Source organism: Rhinolophus hipposideros (genome assembly GCF_964194185.1).
Source record: "Rhinolophus hipposideros genome assembly, chromosome: 26".
NCBI classification, from domain to species: Eukaryota; Metazoa; Chordata; class Mammalia; order Chiroptera; family Rhinolophidae; genus Rhinolophus; species Rhinolophus hipposideros.
This window is the reverse complement of record NC_138072.1, coordinates 15886903-15907593: the sequence shown is the minus strand read 5'-3', so window position 1 is coordinate 15907593 and position 20691 is coordinate 15886903. Positions and strand designations below refer to the sequence as shown.

The following is a 20691-nucleotide window of genomic DNA, read 5'->3' as shown; positions in this document are numbered from 1 at the left end:
CCCCGGGCTTGCCTTGGAGAACCATTTCCAGACACAACCGAGGAACTTAAGAATAGATGTGGAAGGTTTATATATATTTCTAATAACCGCCGGAATCGAGACAAAAATGATGCCAAGTGGTATTTCTGGTTAGGTGCTCTGCCCTCACCCTGACCGGTTTCTACTGAGCTGATTGTTAAAAATCTGTGAACTTAGACATCAGTGTAAAGAGAGTCAAAATATAGAAAGGTAAAAGAATTGAAAGGCGTAAGTAGTTCATTTACTCTGCAGCCTCTAACCTTGCAGGGAAAAAAACTATTTATTCTTGTCGACACAGTGTCATTGAGCATTTATTGTGGCCGAGACACGGGCCAGGGAACAGTCATCGTTTTGTGTGTCTGCTGAGGGACTTCACTGTGAGATCCAGAAAGGAGTTTAAACAAAGTTCAGGTACGAGGGCTGTTGGGTTCTCTCTTTCCCCGGCTGGTGAGGTCTCCTCTGAGTGGTCAGAGTTGCTCCAAACCCTCCCAAGCCTTGGGGTCTGCAGAGAGCCTGCAGCTGCACAGCTTCTGGGTAGGGAGGCAGGCCATGAAGAGCCTCCCTCGGTCTGCCCCACGTGCCTGTCGTCGACTAGGGACCGGCAGGGAAGTCTGTGTGATCATGTGTAGTGGCGGTGGTGAGTGTTTGTGGGGCCCCCTCTTCGTTAGCCCCCGGGAAGGCCGTGTGGCAGTCGCCCATTGCCTTTACATTGATGGGGTGTCTGTACAGTTCAGGAAGGAGACACTGCCTCTCTCTCTCAGTGAGGGTCTCACACATTCTTTGTCCCTCGGTCCCGTCATGCCATCCAGGAGGAGGCGCTGAAATGATGAATGAGCAGGACATGAAGACAACAGCTCCGCTGAGCCACAGCTGTCTCGCCCCATCCACTGAATAATTAGATAAATGAGGCAAAGTGGGGTCTCACCCAGTGAGAACTTTGGTAGAGGAAGTGCTAATCCACTCTAGGTGGAATCAGGGTGTCGGGCCCTCCTTCCCCCTCTCAGACTGTGCCTTTAGCTTTCTAGATCCTGCTCCCCCAGTTCTGCTGTAGGGAGTGAAATAGTGACTGTGCCCTTTACCCTGAGGGCAGGGGAGCGACTCTGCTTGGTAACAGCTGCAGGGACCCTCCAGCCAGAGCAGCAGGGAGAGGAAAGGTTGAAGTAGGTGTTATCCAGAACCTGCCAGTGTTTGCAACAAAAGCAAGATCTTCTGGCAAAAAGTCTGGGGGGTCTTTCTTGATCACAGGTGGTATCTCCTAAGGACTTTAATTACCAAGGATTAAGCAGGAAATGGATGCTGGACTAAAGGAATAACGATACAAAGGAAGTGAAGCAGAAAAACCCAATTTCCTTTCTTGAAGGGGAAAAAAATATCGATTTATTTAAATGAAAAGAATGGAGTGCAGCATTTTCCCCAGCCCAGAGTTCAATGGGTTTTTAAAGACTGTGCATCTCCTTGGCCAGACCAATGGCTGGAATCCTCAGCCTGCTTGCAGAAATTGAACTGCAGGCCTGGAACTTCATTAAGATGCTGGAGCATTCCTCCCTGACAAATGACTCACTAATCCAGCCCCTTCTCTCCTGCTTCTCCTTGTAGGCCCTCGCCTGGCTTAGCTCATGTTTTACAGTCAGCACGTCGGGTCACCCAGAAACCGCATGCAAAATTGTGAAATAGCAAAGCAGTGGGCCATGTGACTCCATCAGTTCTGCCTGACGTTGCATTAGCCTTGACTTGTACCGACCAGAGGCCAGGCTAGGGCATCTGCTTACGGGAAGCCCCAAGGCCCCAGGCATCTACCAAAAGGTGTTGTTTGAATACATGCCCTTAGCACACCTGCTGGGTAACTGGGGCAAATCTGTAGAAATGAATGGAACTGAAATAAGATTGGAGACATTCACAGTGAATACGAAAATGGCTGGAATGGAATGTAGATGGACATGGCGGTTATTGTAATCCATGCAGTGAGTGTGGGACTCAGTGATGTTCCACTAACAGGGTAAGGCCCAGCGCTAATAACTAGCTCTGCCTGCAATAATCCCATCCTGTTGTGAAGCGTGGTACCCGAGGCCAGGGCAAGGGGTTCTAAAACCTTCTCATTAGCACCGTGGTTGGAAAACGCTAGGATATCATGATTCAGAGGGAGGGAAGTACTGGGAGGTGAAGGAAATAGAGGAAGACACCTCGTCCCCTCTGGGATGAAGCACCCACCCTATGCTCAGTACCTCACAGGTCAGTTTCTTTCATTCTTACGAGAGTTCCATGACATAGGCATTGTTATTCCTATTATACAGGTGAGAAAACTGAGGCTCTGAGAAGGTCAACTCTGTGTGGGAGGCAGCAGTTGGCTCAATGGAAAAGTATGGGCTTTGGAGTCAGACAGAAGTAGGATCGGAGATTAGTACCACCACAGGTTCAGTGACTTGGGGCAAGTTCTGTAGCATGCGTTTTCTCATCTATAAAATCTGGACCAGTATGCCTACGCCCTGGCTTAGAGAGCATTAAATAAGATGCTGTGGATAACAGCACAGCCCCAGCACACAGAAGACCCCCAGGAAATGGCAGGTATCATTATATGACCTCACAGTGGGAGAATCAAATTTGAATCCTGAGAGGTGGGTTCCCAACCTGTGCTTCTTGCACTGAGACCCCCGGCCCCGCATCCATATTCAGTGCTGTTCTTATGTGATGGGCACGTGCATAGCCGGGCACAGTGCCGGCCACCTGAGGAGCCCAGTGCCCTAGGAATTCTTTGCATTTCAGCTTTGCACACTGCAGACTAGTTCCCATGCCTCAGCAGACAGGGCTGAGATAGACAGGAGCATGCCCTCACTCCATTATGTGCAATATAGAGAGATTCTCTCTGAGCATTTCTGTATGTTTGAAATAGTTAATCTAAAAATTTACAACCCCCTCCCCAAAAATGGGTGAGATTTCTTTAGATCTGACTGTTGATTAGATGAAACGGGCAAGACACTGAGAGGAGTTTAAAAATAATCCTATACAGACCTTCAGAATTTGCCATAATATTATAAAACTGATGTGTCTGTGTCTGTCCGCCAAGCTACTTTCTGTATCACACATCTTTGCAGCCCCAAAGCTTAGCCCAGTGCTTGGCACATAGTAGGTACACACTTGGACTGAACTAGCAACATCATACCAAAGAGCTGGTAAGGGAGTAAATCCTGGCCGTCTCCCCCGGGTTTGAGTCTCCAGAGCGGTGTGTGTGTGTGGTTTCAGCTTGACTCTCTCTCACCCAAGGACCGTAGAGCAGGCAGTCCATTTCCGTAAGTACCAAGCTCGGTGGTGGAGGTGGAGCTGGGTTGGTCATGAGCACTAGAAATATTCGTGTTCAGTTACTCAGGAGGTGGGTCCAAGGGGCACTGCCTCCTATTTCCCACTGAAATGTGCTTTCATCCCCTGAAATGTCATCCACCGTGCCCTCCCTTCATGGGATGCCAAATATCATGGTTCAAACAAATCTTTTACCACTATTGCCCCTTGGAAGACACATCAAATGCCGGCCATTAAAAAACAGACCAGTTCACAGGCCTTTAATGATGACACTAATAACTGTGGATTTTTGTCTCCAAGAGTCCTGATGAGCAGAGGCGAGAAGTAAATTACGGTGCTAACTTTTATGTCTGTGGTTTATTGATCTGGGAGCTTCAAGGGAACTCCACCAGCCGCCAAAGCTTGGCAGTTCACATTACCTTTTCATCTTTGTAATTGGGCCACCAGGGGACCGTTAGGTTCCAACTTATATTAATAGGAATACAAAGAACAGGATGTGACATTTCTGTAATAAAGTAACGGACGTATCAAAATATTCTACCTGGTAATTATAAATAAATCCGTTTTCCCACAACCCATTGAGGATTGTGTTATCAACTCATTGTGCACCCCATGGTAAACCATAATTTACCATGCGAAGGTTCCATGCTGCCATGCGGACTGTATCTCCAGAGTCTATAAGGACATCCATCATACAGTATCCACTTTCATCCATGTTATTCTTGTTTCCTGTTTCTTAACAGGTGAAAGTCATGCTTCGCATTTGTTCCACGTTGGCTCGTGATACCTCAGAATCCAGCTCTTTCTTAAAGGTGGACCCACGGAAGAAGCAGATCACCTTGTATGACCCCCTGACGTGTGGAGGTCAAAACGCCTTCCCAAAGAGAGGCAATCAGGTTCCTCCTAAGATGTTTGCCTTTGATGCGGTTTTTCCACAAGATGCTTCTCAGGTGGGTATAAACCCCGCTCGGGGCCAGGCAATGTTAATTCATTTCAAGGAGCTTTTACTCATTCACCAGGACCTATGAGCTGGGAGGGTGTCCTCCAGGGAGCTCTGGTGGGCCAGTTCCTCCATCACACAACTCTGAGAAGCCAATTTGAGCTTCATTGAATAGTTCGGTTCTTCTGAATTACTGGTGTCAACTCATGGGCAAGACCATTGTGCTGGGATTTCAACAAAACATATCCTTGGGGAGAAGGAGGACCGAGCCCATGGGTAGATGGCATCCGGAAGCAGGAAGGTAGCAGGAAGTGTCAAGACAACTGCACTCAGGTGCTGGCAACTGATCCATGAAGACCCCACTCCTGCCCCTACTTCTGGGCGTGGGTGTGGAAGAGGGAAAAAATGTTTCAGGGAGCTGGGTTAGAGTTAGGCAGGTGCCTAGCACCCTATAAAGGACAAGTCTGGAGTCCTAGTGAGGGACTAGGGAGGGAAACTGAGGCTGACTTGCAGTCCTGTGGCCTGGACACGGAGTGGCAGGGAAGAAGAGAGGCTGGGGACCGCTGTTGTACCAGTCAGCTACCACTGCATTACAAACCACTGTGAAATGCAGCGGCTTAAAACAATAAGCATTGACTATTGCTCATGAGTCTGTGGGGCAGCTGAGATTCTTCTGCTCCCAGCTCGGCTCACTTATGTCTGTGATCAGCTCTGGGTTGGGTAGGCAGCTCTGCTGATCTTGGCTGGATGCTCTCACATGTTTGGGGGTTGGCCGGCTGTAGGGTGGTCTAGGATCCCCTGGTCTCTCTGCACATTGTCTCTCATCAACCAGCAGGCTCTTTGGGCTTGCGCTCATGGCAATGGCAGGATCCAAGCATGTAGGTCTCTGGAGGCCTAGGCTCCGAATCGAAACACCACCTCTTCTGCTGCATTCTGTTGGCTCAGATTCGAGGGGTAGGGAAGAGACGCCAGTTCTTGATTGGAAGGGCTGCAAAGTCACATTGCAAGGGGCATGCACACCAAGAGAGGTGGGAAATCGTGGCCGTTGTTAATTTGCTATGAATATAATCTTGGGGGCTCAAGGTGCCAAGATTCCTGGACCAAAGCTCCTGGAGCCAATCCCAGCAGGAACAGATGTCTACTGGAAGATTCAGTTGCACCATCTGGTGCAATTCATGTGCAGCGAATTGATGCAGCTGATTCTTCTAGTAGGCATTTATAACCCAGATTACAGGTATACGGTGGCCTGCTGTGCCTGCATTTTGGCATTAGACACCTGCACCTTCCGGATAAATTTCCAGCACCTCCTAAGATTTATACAAAACAGTGTGTTCTAGGATGACTATAAGCCTGTAGCAGAACCTGGGACAAGGGTGTTAGCAGCTACCATTTGCAGCTCCTGTTAGTTTCCTCGATGTTGCGTCTCAGTGTAGGAAGACTTGATATTCACGCACGCTCCTAGGTATATCGTACTGTCAGCATAGAGTACACGTTATAGGTTCCATTCATTAACAAGCTGAGCATGTGTTTTCCCCAAAGAGTTTGCCATGAGAAGGCAAAGGACTTTATGAATAAGTTCTATGTTTTCTCTCTTCACTGCGCGCGCGTGTGTGTGTGTGTGTGTGTATGTGTGTGTATTGTACCACCTATGCGCTCACTAGTCTAAACCTGACAGTGGGTCTAATAAAAGGCCTACAAATAATTTAATTAACGCAGTTCAAACTTTTCAAAAGCAAATCTCCCAAAGTTGTAGGAATTCCAAAGTGAACCCTAAATTAAGCATGGACTATTAATGTGTTTTAAATTTAGTCCAGAAAACAGAGCCCTTTTTACTGCTAGTCTTTATTTACATTTCATACATGGTTGCGGAGCTTGTATGCTCAATATTACAGATGGATTCACTTTCGAGTGCTTTACTTTTGCTAAAATTTCCAGTGTTATAATAAGCTACACTTCAAAAAATGATTTGCAGCTTTCAAGAAGTTTCATATGCATTAACCCATTTATTCTTCCTAGAATTTTACAGTGTAGGAAAGGGAGGAGGCATTGCTATTTTCACACTACAGACAAGGAACTTGTCTCTTGTCATCGTCCATTTCTTGAGCGGCCCTCTGTTCCGAATTCCTCCCCTTGACCTCTCTATGTCCTGCTCCATACAGGGTTGTGTCATTGACCTCCTGCCATTTTATCCACTGTTTCCTAGTGGTTTATCCTAGGGCAAGTCACTGTACCGCTCTGGGCCTCGGTGTCCTCATTGCCCTCGTAGGTAGAATGAGGACCGAACCAAAAATTACACCCTTAAGGCCATTCTGAGTCATTGAATTGACACACATGAGATAGTTAGGACAAAGCCAAAATACAGTTAGTGCTCAGTAAATGCGAGCTATTTTTGCTATTATATCATAAATGGTAATAGTAATATTCTGCTTGCCGGCCGGGACCAGCCTCAGCCCCCATGGGGCGAGCACCCTTTGAGTTTCCAAAGCAGGGAAGCACGACAGGGTGCAGGGCGCCGGTGCTCTGATGTCCTTGCTGTTGGCCTGTACAACAGCAGCCACCCCAGTGGCCCCAGGCAGTGACGCACCATGCTTTGTCTCAGTCTCTAAGGACGCACGCTTCCTGAAGCTAAAGCGTTAGTACAGCGATCCTTGCACCTTGTCACCCTTCTGAGCCATCCTCAACACCCTAACCCGGCCTTGGCTGTCATCAGCTCCCCACTGCTGGGGCAGACCTCTGCCAGGTCTGGCTTTGGGGACGTGACTTAGTCTGTATGGGCCACCGTAATAAAGCAGCACAGACTGGGTGGCTTATAAGCCACAGAAGTTTATTTCTTGCCGTTCTGCAGGCTGCAAGTCCGAGAGCAGGGCACTGGCAGATTGGGTGTGTGGTGAGAGCCCCTTCCTGGTCCATGAATGGCATCTTCACGCTGTGTCCTCAAGTGGTAGCAGGGAGAGCTTTCTGGGGCCTTTTTCATAGTCCCTTCCAGGAAGTCTCCACCCTCACAACCTAATCCCCTCCCAAAGGCCCCCCCTCCTAACACCATCACATTAGGTTTCAATATATGAATTTTGTTGAGGACAAATTCAGTCTTTAGCAGGAAGAATGGTGGGGAAGACACAGACCTGTGGGAGAGCAGAGGCTTCCTGCTGACCCGGCCCGGCACGGGGTCTGTGCTTGGAAAGGCTGCCTGCTTCTCTAGGTCCAAGAAAGGCAGCAAGCAGGCTTTAGAGGCCACTGGCAGCTCCTGACAAACCCTGGATGGACAGGCCGCTAACCACTCAGTGGATACTGGGCAGGAGCTCTGCAAGGGGAGGCCTGGCCGCCCTGTGCCAGGTGACACTTCTCCTGTGTCTCCTCTGTCCTCGGGCCTTAGCCCAGGTGATGTTTCGATGGCACTTTGGTGCACACACAAGCGGCATTGTCCCTGCTGACCTTGAATCTAACACAGTTTATTTGATGGGTGGCTCAGGGTGGTCTCTCAGCCCTGAAAGAAAGCAGAGCGCGTTTGGCAGTAACTCCTCCCTGCTCTGCAGAGGCGCTGCCTGCAAATACCATCAAGATTCTGCGACCTCAGTCTCAGGCTTTAGTGCCAGGCTCTTGCTGCCTAGGTCCGAGGTGGCAGGTGAGGGGTGCTAGAGACTGTCGTCCCCACGTGGCCCTGTCTTGGGCAGCCCTCTGCTGCCGTCCCCTTTGCCTAGGAGGGGCCCCCAGCAGAGTTGCTGAGGCGACCACCGGAACAGTGCACAATTGTTGGGAATGGGGTTTTTCAATTTCGGTTTGGGAGAGAAAATTGATTTCTGAATACTTGGGTTCGTTGTGCAACCTGGAGCTGGATACATGCATTCATTGCCGAGGCTGCAGTTTTCGGATTCCCACCGGGAGGCCCGTTGCTCTGACGACTGCGGAGCCCCCCGTGTTCAGAATGCTTGCAAGAGATCTGACACCGGTGTTGAGACAGAAATGAAGGCAACAGCACACGGCGAATAATTCTGTCCTCCCGCGGCTGTGAAAGCCTCGGCTGCTAACCGGGGAGATATTTCCCAGAGCTCCCAGTTGGTCCACAAACCTGCCTGAGGCCTTCTGTTGGATTGGGTGTTAATGGGGAAATACAAAAAGTCATCAAGAGTCTGACCCCTGTCTCAGGAATTAATACGTTTTATTTGTAAAGAATTCAAATACGTTGAATGTATCTGTAGAGAAAGAAAGAGAAGCCTAGTGCTGAGAAAGAGGAGGGAGCTTGGGAGAGAAAGGAGACAGACCTCACAAACCTCCTACTTATATTAGAACCACAATGTTTCTCAAGGTCACTTTCCTGAAATGGCACATCGCCTTTTTCCCTCCTATAAGTCTGACCCATTTTACGCATATAGGGTGTGTGTGTGTGTACACACAGGAAGGATCCAGTTAGCAGAGGGCGAATGGAAAGTTTCAATGCCATGTCCGAGAGGCCAGAATGCATATCAGAGAAGGCTATGAGGTCCATAAAAGCAGCCTGCGTTCCCATTCCAGCCAGTTTCTGCCTGATCTGCAGACATAGCTGCTGAAAAGTACCAGAAATCAGCAGAAGAGTGGTTTGCAATTAATATGTGTAACGTCAGGCTGGCACGGGGGTGGGACGTACCAGAGGGGGCTGGCACCTGCAGAATTCTGTGAGAGGCTGACCCATCTGGGAATGCGATGACTCGGGCACTTTTATTATTAATGGTCCACTTACCGCCGGTGTCTCCTCTTGTGTCTGCCAGGCCGAAGTGTGTGCTGGAACGGTGGCAGAGGTGATCCAGTCTGTGGTCAACGGGGCAGATGGCTGCGTGTTCTGTTTCGGCCACGCCAAGCTGGGTCAGTGAGAGCCGTGCTTTCCCTGCTGCTTCTTGGATTCCCGGTCACCTATTCATGTCTCTGTATTGTCCCAGAGTCCTCAGCATCTCCCTGAGGTGCTGAATTAAATAACCATGAACAACCATTTCTGCTTTTGAAATGTAGATGTCCGTCCTAAGTGGATACCCAATCGTCTAGGAAAGCCTTCGCATCCAAGAGATGGACAAAGGAATAGTGTGGTTCCTTACGCTCGGTCCAGGTCAGGGTCGTGCCCAGAAAGCCAGCTGGAAAATGTACATTTTCTGAACAGGGGATGTTGGGAAGCAGAGAGGGCCCCCTGCCCACTGACCAGAAAGATTTGGGTTGGTGATGGAGCCGACATAAAAGCCAAGGAGCAGCTCCAAGCAAAGCCTAGAACCGTGTTAGGACCGTCTGGCAGAGAGTCTGACAGCCATCTTTGCTTCCCAGCATCCAGCTACTGGGAAACTCCTGTGCTTGGCCCCTGGGGAGGGAGGCAGCTAACCCCACCACTACCACCACCAGGATTTTGATGACTGAATCGCCTGCAAGGGCCTTCTTAATCCTGATCTGTGGCCATCTGCTCACCAGGTCTTACTTTACATGCTTGATATGTTAGCAGTTGGAGTTGGGGGGGGCTCCAAAAAGTGTCCCTTGGCTGAGAATTCAACAGAGGCCTTGCCTTGCAAACGATGGAGGCCAGTTTCAAGACGTGACAGAGAGCCTTTGTCATCCCACTGCCACTTGTCTTCCTGCCCCTTCCTTCTCTTCATCTCTGATCAAAGCAGTGACCCAGATTTTAATGGAATTTGCTCCTGCTATAAAAATATACACAGCATTTAACGTGAGGAAGGATATAAAGTGTAAGTATGTGGATCAAATCTATGGGGTGCTGACGAAAAGAACCATAATAGTTAGCAAAGGTCCCTACCTTTCCACTATGTACAAAACAATGCTGAAACGGGAGAGCTTGTGATATTGGGGATCCTCCTGGAGGTACACTGTCATTTAATGTTGTCATTTGCCTGGGCTCTCGCAGTCTTTATTGTAGCCATTTAATCAACAGTACGAGGAAAAGTCTTTTGGCGACTGTTGCCAAAGGCTGGATATTTCCCTCATCTTTTCATTTCCTCTCTTCCCTTCCCCCATGCCTCATGCTTTTCTTCTGTATCCTTGGTACCTGTTCTTGAGACTCTTATAGAACGATGCCTGGACATTCAAACTGCCACTCTTTCTTCCCTTGCCCCACCCCCCAGGAAAATCCTATACCATGATCGGAAAGGACGACTCCATGCAGAATCTCGGCATCATCCCCTGTGCCATCTCCTGGCTCTTCAAGCTGATAAACGAACGGAAGGAAAAGACCGGAGCCCGCTTCTCAGTCCGGATCTCAGCCGTGGAAGTGTGGGGCAAAGAAGAGAACCTTCGGGACCTGCTGTCTGAGGTGGCCACAGGCAGCCTGCAGGACGGCCAGTCCCCGGGCGTGTACCTGTGTGAGGACCCCATCTGTGGCACACAGGTGATTGCTTCCGGAACTTGGTGGGCTCCCAGGTGGCTCATACCTACCTCTGAGGCGGGGGCAGCTCAAGCCAGGACTCTCCCATGCAAAGCTGGAGGCTCACGAGTGTTTACTTTAAAGTGGACTGGAACTTTATGGCCTCCAGCTGCGGGGCCATCTGCTTGCCCAACCTAAATATTTGTACCTTGAATCTAATTGACAATGAGCAGGAGCCACGATTGTTGTAGCACTTGGAGGAAATTGAATTTACTTTCTTTATGCCCCTTGCAGGGGGAAAAAAAAGTGCAATCTTTCTTTTGTTTAACAACAAACCGAGATATTTACTGCTCTACACAAATAGCTACGGCCATTACTGGAGCTGTTTATGGCTCTATAAACTGTGTTTCTGGCACTGGTTTGCCGCTGGATTAGTAGTGCTGTAGGAAAAACGAATAACCGCTTTTTAATTAGAACCATGATATAATTGCTAGAACTATGGAAGCCAAGAGAAGCTCAAGTTTGCCTTTTCAGGATGTCACTCCTTTTATGAGTGTTTCTGTCTTGCTGTTTGACTACAGATGTAGGCATGGCTTGAGAGCTCCCTAGTTCATACCCAAAATAATCAATTCTTGCAGTCTCCCGCAATATGCTTTATTTTCTAGGTTTGTCTCCTAGTTTGTCTCCTTTGTTTCTAGTATTGTCTAGTTTTGCCTCTTTGTTCTAGCTAGGTGTTCAGTTTGATAAGTACCTGCCTCACCCCAAGTAAGATAGTTTCCACAGGTGAGGATCCCCGCTTTGTGGTACCCCTCTTCTCATACATGACCATGTTCTTCCCCAAGCCAGACCCTTCCATTTCCTTTATGAATCCTCCATTCCCAAACTCTACATGACTTACAAAGCCCGACATGTACCTTTCAAGAATCATCTCTTATCATTCCCCTCCTTGCCACTCCTCTCACATTGCATGTAAGTCCCCTAAAAAAGCAATGCCCTTCAAACTGCAGGGTGCCCATCAGTCGTTGGAGATCTTGTTAAAATGCAGACTCTGGGTCAGTAGGTTTGGGACAGGGCCTGTGATTATGCATTTTTAACGAACTTCCCAATGACTGACCACACTTTCAATAGCGAAACTCTAAGGCACCAACCATGCTCCCTCTTACCTCTGTCCCTTTGCACGTTCCATTCCCTGTGCGTGGATCACTCCTCCCCTGTCACTCTTCATCTGGATAACTCCTTATCCTTTAGGTCTCAGCTACATGTCACTTCTTCCAGGAAGCCCTCTTAGATATTTCTCCTAAGGTCACCAGAACACTCATAGCATTTATACTGTGATTGTCTTGTTAGTTCTTGGCAACTCCCAAAGGGTGGGTATGTGTGACTAAAATTGGCTATTCATAGTTTTAACGATGCATCAGACCCCATTTGCATATGGAATCTAATTAGAAAGCTAACTAGTTGGTTGTGCAAACCTTAATCCAGTGGTTCTTAAACTTTAGTCTTAATCACAGTTACCTAAATGACTTGTAAAATGCAGATTGCTGGGCTCCACCTCTAGAATTTCTGATTCAGTAGGCCTGGGTGAGAGCCCCAAAATGGGCCTGTCTAGCAAGTTTCCACGTGAGGGTGCTGCTGCTGGCCCAAGGACCACACGATGAGAACCACTGATATGGAGCATAAGACGTGCTCAGACGGTACCTACAAAACACCTGTGCTGGAAGTCAGAATCCCCCTCTCCACTACCGCTGCTCCAAGCATTACGTAGACACTCAAATATGCTATGACCTCCATTCACTTTCATAACTCCGTTAATGAAGTTCCATGTAGGTGAAAGATCTGGTTAACTGAAGGCTAGGAATAAGAAGAGGAAGAGACCGACATCCTCTGTATTGTAACTCTTCGTGTTGAAACATCTTTGAAATTCTTTGGTTTATTTTTCTGCCATAGTAAATGGGAAACAAAATGAACACAACAGAATCTCTCTCTCTGACATTTGAAGATTTTCATGGTCTCAGGTTCCAAATAATGGCTCTCACAGTTCAGAAGTATAGGTCCAGTTAGACTCAGAGTAGAAAATTATCAGAATTTGTACCGACTCCAAGGCATAGACTGCAAATCATTTCTTTGAATGTATTAGAAATATGAGTTTCCTTTTCTCCTGAAAAAGGAAGTGCTGGTCAAACTCTGATACGGTAGTATTTTCCTACTTAAGGTTTACTATGATTGTCAAGGAATCTCATAGTATGTAGACACATTGTCCACAATGCTTTCTTTAATCAATTAATGAGTATGCGAAGCGCAGGAATTTAGGAACTGAAGACAAAAATAGATATTCCTTAAATGATATAGATGAGCTATTCAAGGATCTTAGGGGTTTTCATACACCTTTGACACTTACTTCTGGTTTAGGACTATGCCAGTAAATGTGATCTCAAGTGGGCTTTAAGTAATAACTGGGAAAACTGAGAGTTGAGTTAAAGCTAACCAAGTTTTTTCACTTCTTTGGGACACCAGTGCTGTCAACTAAAATCACATTTTGCAACCTACCTGCCTCCAACCATCTAATCTTTGAAACCCAGACACAGTCACATCCCTCGTGTTTCCCTTGGTGAACGGATGGCCCAGGAAGTTGGTTCGCTGTCTTCTGCAGGCATCAGCCTAGGCCATTCGCTCCCACTGGTCTCAGAGGTACAACCATTTGCTTTTCAGCCCTGCCGTTTTACAGATTTGACTTAAATTGTAAAGTGGGTAAAACATATGTGTCATCTAATATGAGTGTTCAGTATTCATCTTCAGAAATGAACGCATGAAGCTGACAATTGCACACTGTTAAAGGGACCTTGTTTCATAAGGACTTCTGGCCTTTGAGAGGCGTGGAAGGGACCACTGGGCCTTCGGGGCTGGCAAGCCCTCCCTCCTCCACCTGCCGCTTCAGCTCTTACCTTGTGTTTTCCAGCTGCAGAACCAGAGCGAGCTGCGGGCGCCCACCGCGGAGAAGGCCGCCTTCTTCCTGGACGCCGCCATTGCTTCGCGCCAGGGCCACCGGCAAGACTGCGATGAGGACGACCATCGCAACTCCCACATGCTCTTCACCCTGCACATATACCAGTACCGGATGGAGAAGAGCGGGAAAGGGGGAAGTAAGTGCGCTCCCTCTACCCGCATGCCTCCTGGTCAGGCCTGGGCCTGGTGAGAAGCCCCTCACTGGGGGCAGCCGTGGCCCGTGCTTAACGGGAGACAGTGTCACCAGTCTGGAGTTCGCTGACTGGTGATATGAGATCGTTGTTGAGTCTGGGCCGAAGTTTACTTTTGAACTGTCTAAGGGAAAAGGGTTTGCTTTGGTAAAGAGAATTTATGGATGTAATTGCCATGGCAATGTGAGAGGAAAAAGGTAGAAAAGAAAAACAGCAGCATAAGAGTACCTTTTCGTTCACAAACCTTTAAAGGTGCTCATCATGAAAGACCAACTTTTATCCACCAAAGCACCCCGGCAAAATGTCACTAAGCAATAGCTTGAGCACACTATATGGACCCAAAAGAAACAAAGTTCTGCTTTTTATATAATCTATAAATCAGATGTTTGAATAACTAACCAGACTCTGGCTGCCGCCCTCCCTCAGTGAAACATCCGTGATGTTTCTCTGTAGAACCGCAGACCCGGTCCCCATGACAGCCGCCAGGAACCCACCTTGGTGGTTATAGAATCATCTCTTGGCTGTCTTCAGAGCTGCACTGACCTTGGGGCAGTGACCTTGTCTGCCAAGGAGTGTATACTTTACGCTCTGGTTGAGTACCAGCCCCCAGCTGAGTATCTCAGATGGGATCTTGGACCACAGGAGGAGTGGTCTGTTGACCTCATTGGGCTTTCTAAGGCAAGTCGTGGGTCACAGGGCTGGGGTGGCTGGGCAGGGGCTTCCATAGTTTGTCAATGTCCACCTTTGTAGGGCTTTCAAAACACAGGCAACTCGCCACGCGTGCATTCTGAAAGATTGTCTCAAGGATGCTGGATGCCAAAAACAAACAAACAACAAACAGACAAACAAATGAAAACAGAAAGCCCTGAATGAGGAGACTAACCCTGGTGGACGGAAATTGTGAAGCTAATTGACTAACGCACATGCAATCAACTAACCTGATTTGAAGTGGAGCCTGGAATGAAGACATCCAACTGGGATCTGGGGATGGGCTCTCCAACTTCTCCCCAAGTCTCCTCATTGCCCAAAGTCTTAAAAACCAGTATACTGGAGAGAGCTCTTGAGTCTTCTGTTGCCTCCAAGTGGAAGTTCTCCCCTTCCCCCATCTCAACACCTCTGTTGGCCCAGGCTTCGGCCATTGTTTGTCCTCCTTAGTTGTTGTTGTTTTAACAGGTTTAATGAAGCACAATTTACATTCAGTAATACCTACCCTTTTCATGTGTCGTTAGATGAGTTTTGGCAAATCTATACAGTTGTATGGTAACTACCACAACTACCAAGAGGTAGAGAAAAGTCATCACCACATAAAGTTCCCTCTTGTCCCTTGTAGTCAGTCCCCTCCCCGGCCCCTGACAACCACTGATCTGATTTTTGTCCTTGTCATTTTGCCTTTATCCAGAATATCCTGTAAATGGAATCATGTGCTCCACACATGGACTCATGTCTCTGGCTCCCTTCGAGTAGCGTCTGAGATTCATGCATGTCATGGCATGTACCCGTCATTCACTTATTTTTCTTGCCACCTGTTCCCGCCACCTGAGGGTAGCATTCATGGATCTGACCTTGGCTGTCGGCACTGGCTGCTGCCCGGGACTCTAGATACTCTTGTCCTCACTTCTAGTGTCCTGGGTGCCCAGGGACGTGGACCATCAGACACCTGAGAAAGGCCTGACTGGGCATGAGTAAAGTGTTCTGAATGGGAATTCTTCATGGGAGATGGATTGATTCTCAAGGAAGGGCTCACCATGTATAGCCCTTCCTTTTAGAACAACTTTCTTATAGAAGGAAACAAAGGATTAGGAGAGGGATGAGGGGATACAGACCTTTAAAATCCATGACAGAATTTTATATAACATTTCTCCTAATAGTCTGAGAGCTCATTTTAAAGCCTGCCCTCAACTGTCCCCCGCCCCCCCCCCCACGGCCCCAGGCTGTATCTTAGCAGTGGGAATGTGGGAGTCTGAAAAATGTTTATTTTATTCTTTTAAGCTGTCGATAATAATAACCACCACCAGCAGCAGTAGAGCTTGCAGTGGATTCTTATACTTTTGGCAAAGGGTGACTCACAAAAGATCTGACTCTTGAGCCAAATGGCTTCCAAATGGCACCAAGTGGAAAAAAATCAGGAGGTGGGATCATCTCCTCCTCCTTCTAGGTTGCAAACCAAGCTGAAAACAACTCTGGTTTTGATTTTTCACTTTTTATTTCATAGTCCAGCTCTCCATGTGGAATCTAGAAGTAGGAAGGAATCTTGAAAACAAAGAAGCCGTGAATGAAATTACTTCAACTGTAAGAACTTTAAAACTCAGCTTCCACAAAAGTGTGGGCTAGGACATTCCCTAAACCCAACCATTCACCTCAAGTCAGTACGTAACAAATCTTAGGCACTTATTAAATATTTAACATCAAACTCATCTCTCCCTATTTGTAAATTGTGGAAGCAAATTGCTTTTAAATAATAGATTCAGGTTGAAGAAAAAAGCAGATGCCATTAATGGCTTCCGAAACCTCTTTGAATGCTTCCTAATGATTCTGTAGATGAGAACAAAGAAGGGGCAGGAGGCCAGGCTGATGAGGGGGTAAGCCCCAAAGTCTCTGGGGATGTCACCTGCCTGCCAAAGCACCTGGTTTCTTGTGGGGCAGGGAATCAGGCCAGAATGTACACGGACTCCCAGCCCAGAGCTTGCCTGACTTCAGTGAATTTATATCTGTTTAAAATGTAATGAGGAGATTTGGAGTGTTGTTTAAAATGGAAATTTTGTTTACTTATATATATAAGGAATAACTAACCCCTGTGGACCTGGCAGCCAGAACTCAATTAAGGGAAAGTTTATTAATTAGCCACCCTGCGGGAAACAGACAATGGAGAGGGCTGCTGTTAACTGGCCGTGAGAAACTTAGATGATGGATGCAGAGGATTCTGCCACAAAAATTAAACACGCCGTGTATATACACACCTGAATCTTACTCCCATACATGCATTTTATACACACACGTTTATATACACACAGATCCACATTTAAGTAGACAGACAAAAATGGTTTAAACATGTCCAGTCAAAATAGAAAAGAAAATTCTGTGTTGATGTGTCACTGTTTTGAGGATAACGCTAGGTTAAGTTTAAAATATTTGTTATGGTTTAAAAGTTATTGGAGCATTAGTGGGGCTGATTCTTCACCCGTCGCGGAGACTCCCCTGCTGTGAACCTCATCAAGGCTGAGAACCGCCTTGGGAATTCCCGCTTTGGGGAAGGGACCCTGAAGTCCTAATGACCAGGAGATGCTCCTTGTAAAGATGGGTGTGTTAGGCGTCGAAAGCAAGATGGAACGAGCGACGCTTCAGGGTAACACATTCACCGTACAGAAAGCTCACAAGTCCTGTTGATAAAGATGGCTTTTAAAAGCATCGCTTTATGAGTAATGTAAGCTTGCAAGCAGCTATCGCCCAGGGTCAAGAATGACATCTCCGATCTGTTCATTCAGTTTATTGCCTCTAGGGGAAGCCCGGAGGCCACGTGTGAGCTGGGCTGGGCTGGGCTGTCCGTGTGTGCTGATGGGCAAGTGTACATGCGAGGGGCACTCCTCTGTGTACAGATCTGATCAGACTGTTTCCTTAATCTCAATTGGGTGTTTTTTTTTTTGACAAACAACCACTCTCTCTTTATTTCCTGGAATGGCTTCAATCAGCTCATGCTCTATCCAGGGCTGTGTGGTCCATAAGACTAGAAATCCATCATTTAGGTGGCAGATGTGGTAAAAGAGTTCTAGGAAACAACATGACTTCTCAAGGAGGCAGAACCAGCTGGGCGTCTGCTGTGCCTTAGAGCAAAGTCCCGTGCGGGGAGGATTGCCACACATGGAAGGGGGGCTGCTGCAGGGCCCTCATTTCCCCCTAGGCCAATAATGAAATGACAGTCTTATATTTGTTAGATTTTTGTAATATACTTTAAAAAATCTTTGGCCAGGAGAATATTCCAAACAGTGTAGTGTGGAATTCCCATAGTAATCTCTCATGGCCTTCCCATCACCTCCATCACTGCAGCAGTTGCAAAGCTTCTGAAGCCCCATGCCCCCACTTTACCAGTCTCAGCAGATAACAGGTTCCTATTTAAGGAGAAGAAACTATTAATCTGATGAACTACCTCAGCCTCTCTCCTCTCACCTTCCAAATCTCCTTGTCCCTGTACCTTGGTTCCCCCTACTCCTTGCCCAAAGGTTGGCTTCCTCTCATCTCCTTGCTTCTTTATTCTGCCCTCTTCAGCCTCTTCTGGGACCTTGCCAATTGGGACCCCATCTGTCATCTTTCATGTTTTTATTTCCAATCTCTCCTACCACGAAAGTCAGGGCTGCCTCCTCCTAGAAAGAAGGGAAGGGACGATGACATCAGTAAGAAAGCCTGGTCTGTACCTCACTTCCCCTTTGAGCTGCCTCCTCCGTGAAGCCTTTCAGATTCTCCCCTCTGTGTATGAATATTATCTTTCTACTTTAAGTCCCAAACCAATTTGGTGGATGGCAAGCCATTACCTTTCTCCACCTCATGTTTCAGCCATTCGTGGGCTTGAGCAATTTCAACCATTCATTAGACTGCAAGTTCCCTGTTATCCATCTGCATGAGCTAGTGTGGTGCCTGGCACTTCAGTGCTTAGTCCTTACATTAAATCAAACGTATGATGTATTTTAAACAGGGAGTCAATTTCTCTATCATCTAGTTTGGCTATGTTTCATCCAGTTACCTTTCATGTAAGCAGACGGTGTGAGTTCAGAGACGCCCTTTTCTGCAACACAGCCAGGAATAGGTCAGTTCATTGAGAAAGTTAGTTAAAAAAGAAAATCATATAAAGCGATCCACTCCGGTTATAGACATGTCATTCACCTCAAAACATACAAATGAGTATTTATTCATTGATCTTCTGATACTGGGCTAAGGTTTTGTCTTTGAGATGAGTTTTCATCTTAAGGTTCTGACTTTCATAAACCCCATTTATATTCGTAGTCCGGCTTTCACTTGAAATTTCTTCTAAATGATTCAGAAACATAAAAGACATGTGTACAGCCAACCTGGTATAGACATTTTCTAGAGTCTTAAAATGTTTCCCACTCCATAATTTTTTTATCCGCACCTAATTCAGCATCTCTAAGGAAAAAAAAAAAATGACTCATTTTTATCATGCCTTTCCAAAGCATTGAGTTTGATTTTTATAGAATCATTAGCTGCCTTTACACAATCATATGTTATTGGTTTATATAATATTTGATTATATCTTTATCTGTAATACCAGGTGCAAGTGGTGTAACTAGATTTAGGAGAAAACCCAGCTGACCTATATAGCTCATTGTTTGGGAGCAAAAGTGCATAGACTAACTAGAGGACAGCCAGCACTGACCACGAGCATTCAGCACTTGGGGTTCACCAGTCAGCCTCGCACAGGCGGCGGAGGAGTTAGTTAAGCTGGGCAGGTAGCAAGGCAGTGGTTCCCAAACACTGCTGCACATGAGAATCACCTGAAGAGCTTTTCAATGAACTCCCAATGCCATTTCACACTCCAGGTCAATTACATTAGAAAGCCTGGGAGTGGGAGCCAGGCATCCATGTTATTTTTAAAGATTCCAAGGTGATTTCGATATTCAGCAAATCTTGGAGACCACGAAGTTACGGGGAGGTGAATTAAAAGAGCTTCTACTTGCTTTATTGATAGCTCTGGACTTTCATCTTATATTGAGCATTAATTTTCTATGAGATCTTAGGCGATTTATTTCACATCTGTGACCCTCATTTTCCTCATCTGTGAAATGGAGCTGGTACTTGCATTGTAGGATTGTTGTAGGAATTCAGTGATATTAGGATAATTTAGCATTTCCTGGCACCCACCAAGTGCTCCGTAAACTTGAGCTGGGTGAGTGGCTCAGGAGTCGGGTAAAATTAGTATGTTGCTTCCTATGGGGAGAGTAAGGCATGTGAGTAATTTAGTTTGGCCAGAGTCTAGACTTAAAATATATATATTAGAATATAAATACAGTGTCATGCGGAGTGGCATGCGGGGTCTCCTGTCCAGCTCCCCACATAAGAATGCAGGATGTGGTGAGGCCGAAAAGGAACACCCACGGAGCCATAGGTAGGGGAGTCACACCACTACAGTCTCGCTGGAAGCTGGGTTGGAGACACAGGAAGCAGGAGCCACACTGTTCGCAACCCTCACTGCGCTGCTTGCAGGCTCAGCCACCATCTTCTTGCTAGCCCCCATTTTCTGCTAGCGTAGCCACAGCAGTTATATTAGTGGCCAATGGCTCGCTGGTTACAGCTGACGGCCAACTAGCCACAGCTGATGGCCATGCAATCACAGTTGATGGCCATTTACTACCTGAGCCAGCACCTTTCCATGTGAGGCCGAGAGCCTGGAAACTGCACTCCTGGCTCTGTCCCCACATACAGGATTACACAAGGCAGACTGCGTTATGTTCCTTTAACCCTGCAACTGTGACCTCAGAAATCTGAAAAGTCAATAAGGAGCTTGCTTCTTTAACTGCTAATAATTATCACCTATTTCCTTCATTGATTACAGAACAACTTTCTCTCCAGCCACCTGTAGTAACGTAATTCTTGGTAATAGCAGCCAGCCTGTGATCGCTCGGGGCACTTTGTACCCTTCTAGATTAAACACCATGTGTGAAATTCAGAATTCTTTGACAACTGAAACTCCAGTGGGTATAGAGCAGAGAGTCGATTTTCCATTGTCTAAATGTGACTCTCATTTTGAGTCATGCAGGTATAATTATAGGTATTTTATAATATTCTTCTCCAGCACAGTCTAAACTGTGCCTTTGTTCTCTGTGTTCTGTTTTACTATGTGTACATTATGCATTTTGTTCCATTACATCAAATGGACTATTAGAGTCTGAAAGTCCAAACTGGTCCCTGTCTTT

At 46.9% G+C, this 20691-nt stretch overlaps 1 protein-coding gene across 2 annotated transcripts in view; it reads left to right on the top strand.

Annotated features, from left to right (window-relative positions):
• KIF26B (kinesin family member 26B) overlaps positions 1-20691 on the top strand; it is a 414751-nt gene that overhangs the window by 338719 nt on the left and 55341 nt on the right. For both annotated transcript variants that reach the window (XM_081038975.1, XM_081038976.1), the window contains 4 exons: positions 4053-4259; positions 8992-9085; positions 10339-10601; positions 13534-13717. In XM_081038975.1, coding sequence (XP_080895101.1) covers positions 4053-4259; positions 8992-9085; positions 10339-10601; positions 13534-13717 — 748 coding nt within the window. The remainder of the gene's footprint in view (positions 1-4052; positions 4260-8991; positions 9086-10338; positions 10602-13533; positions 13718-20691) is intronic.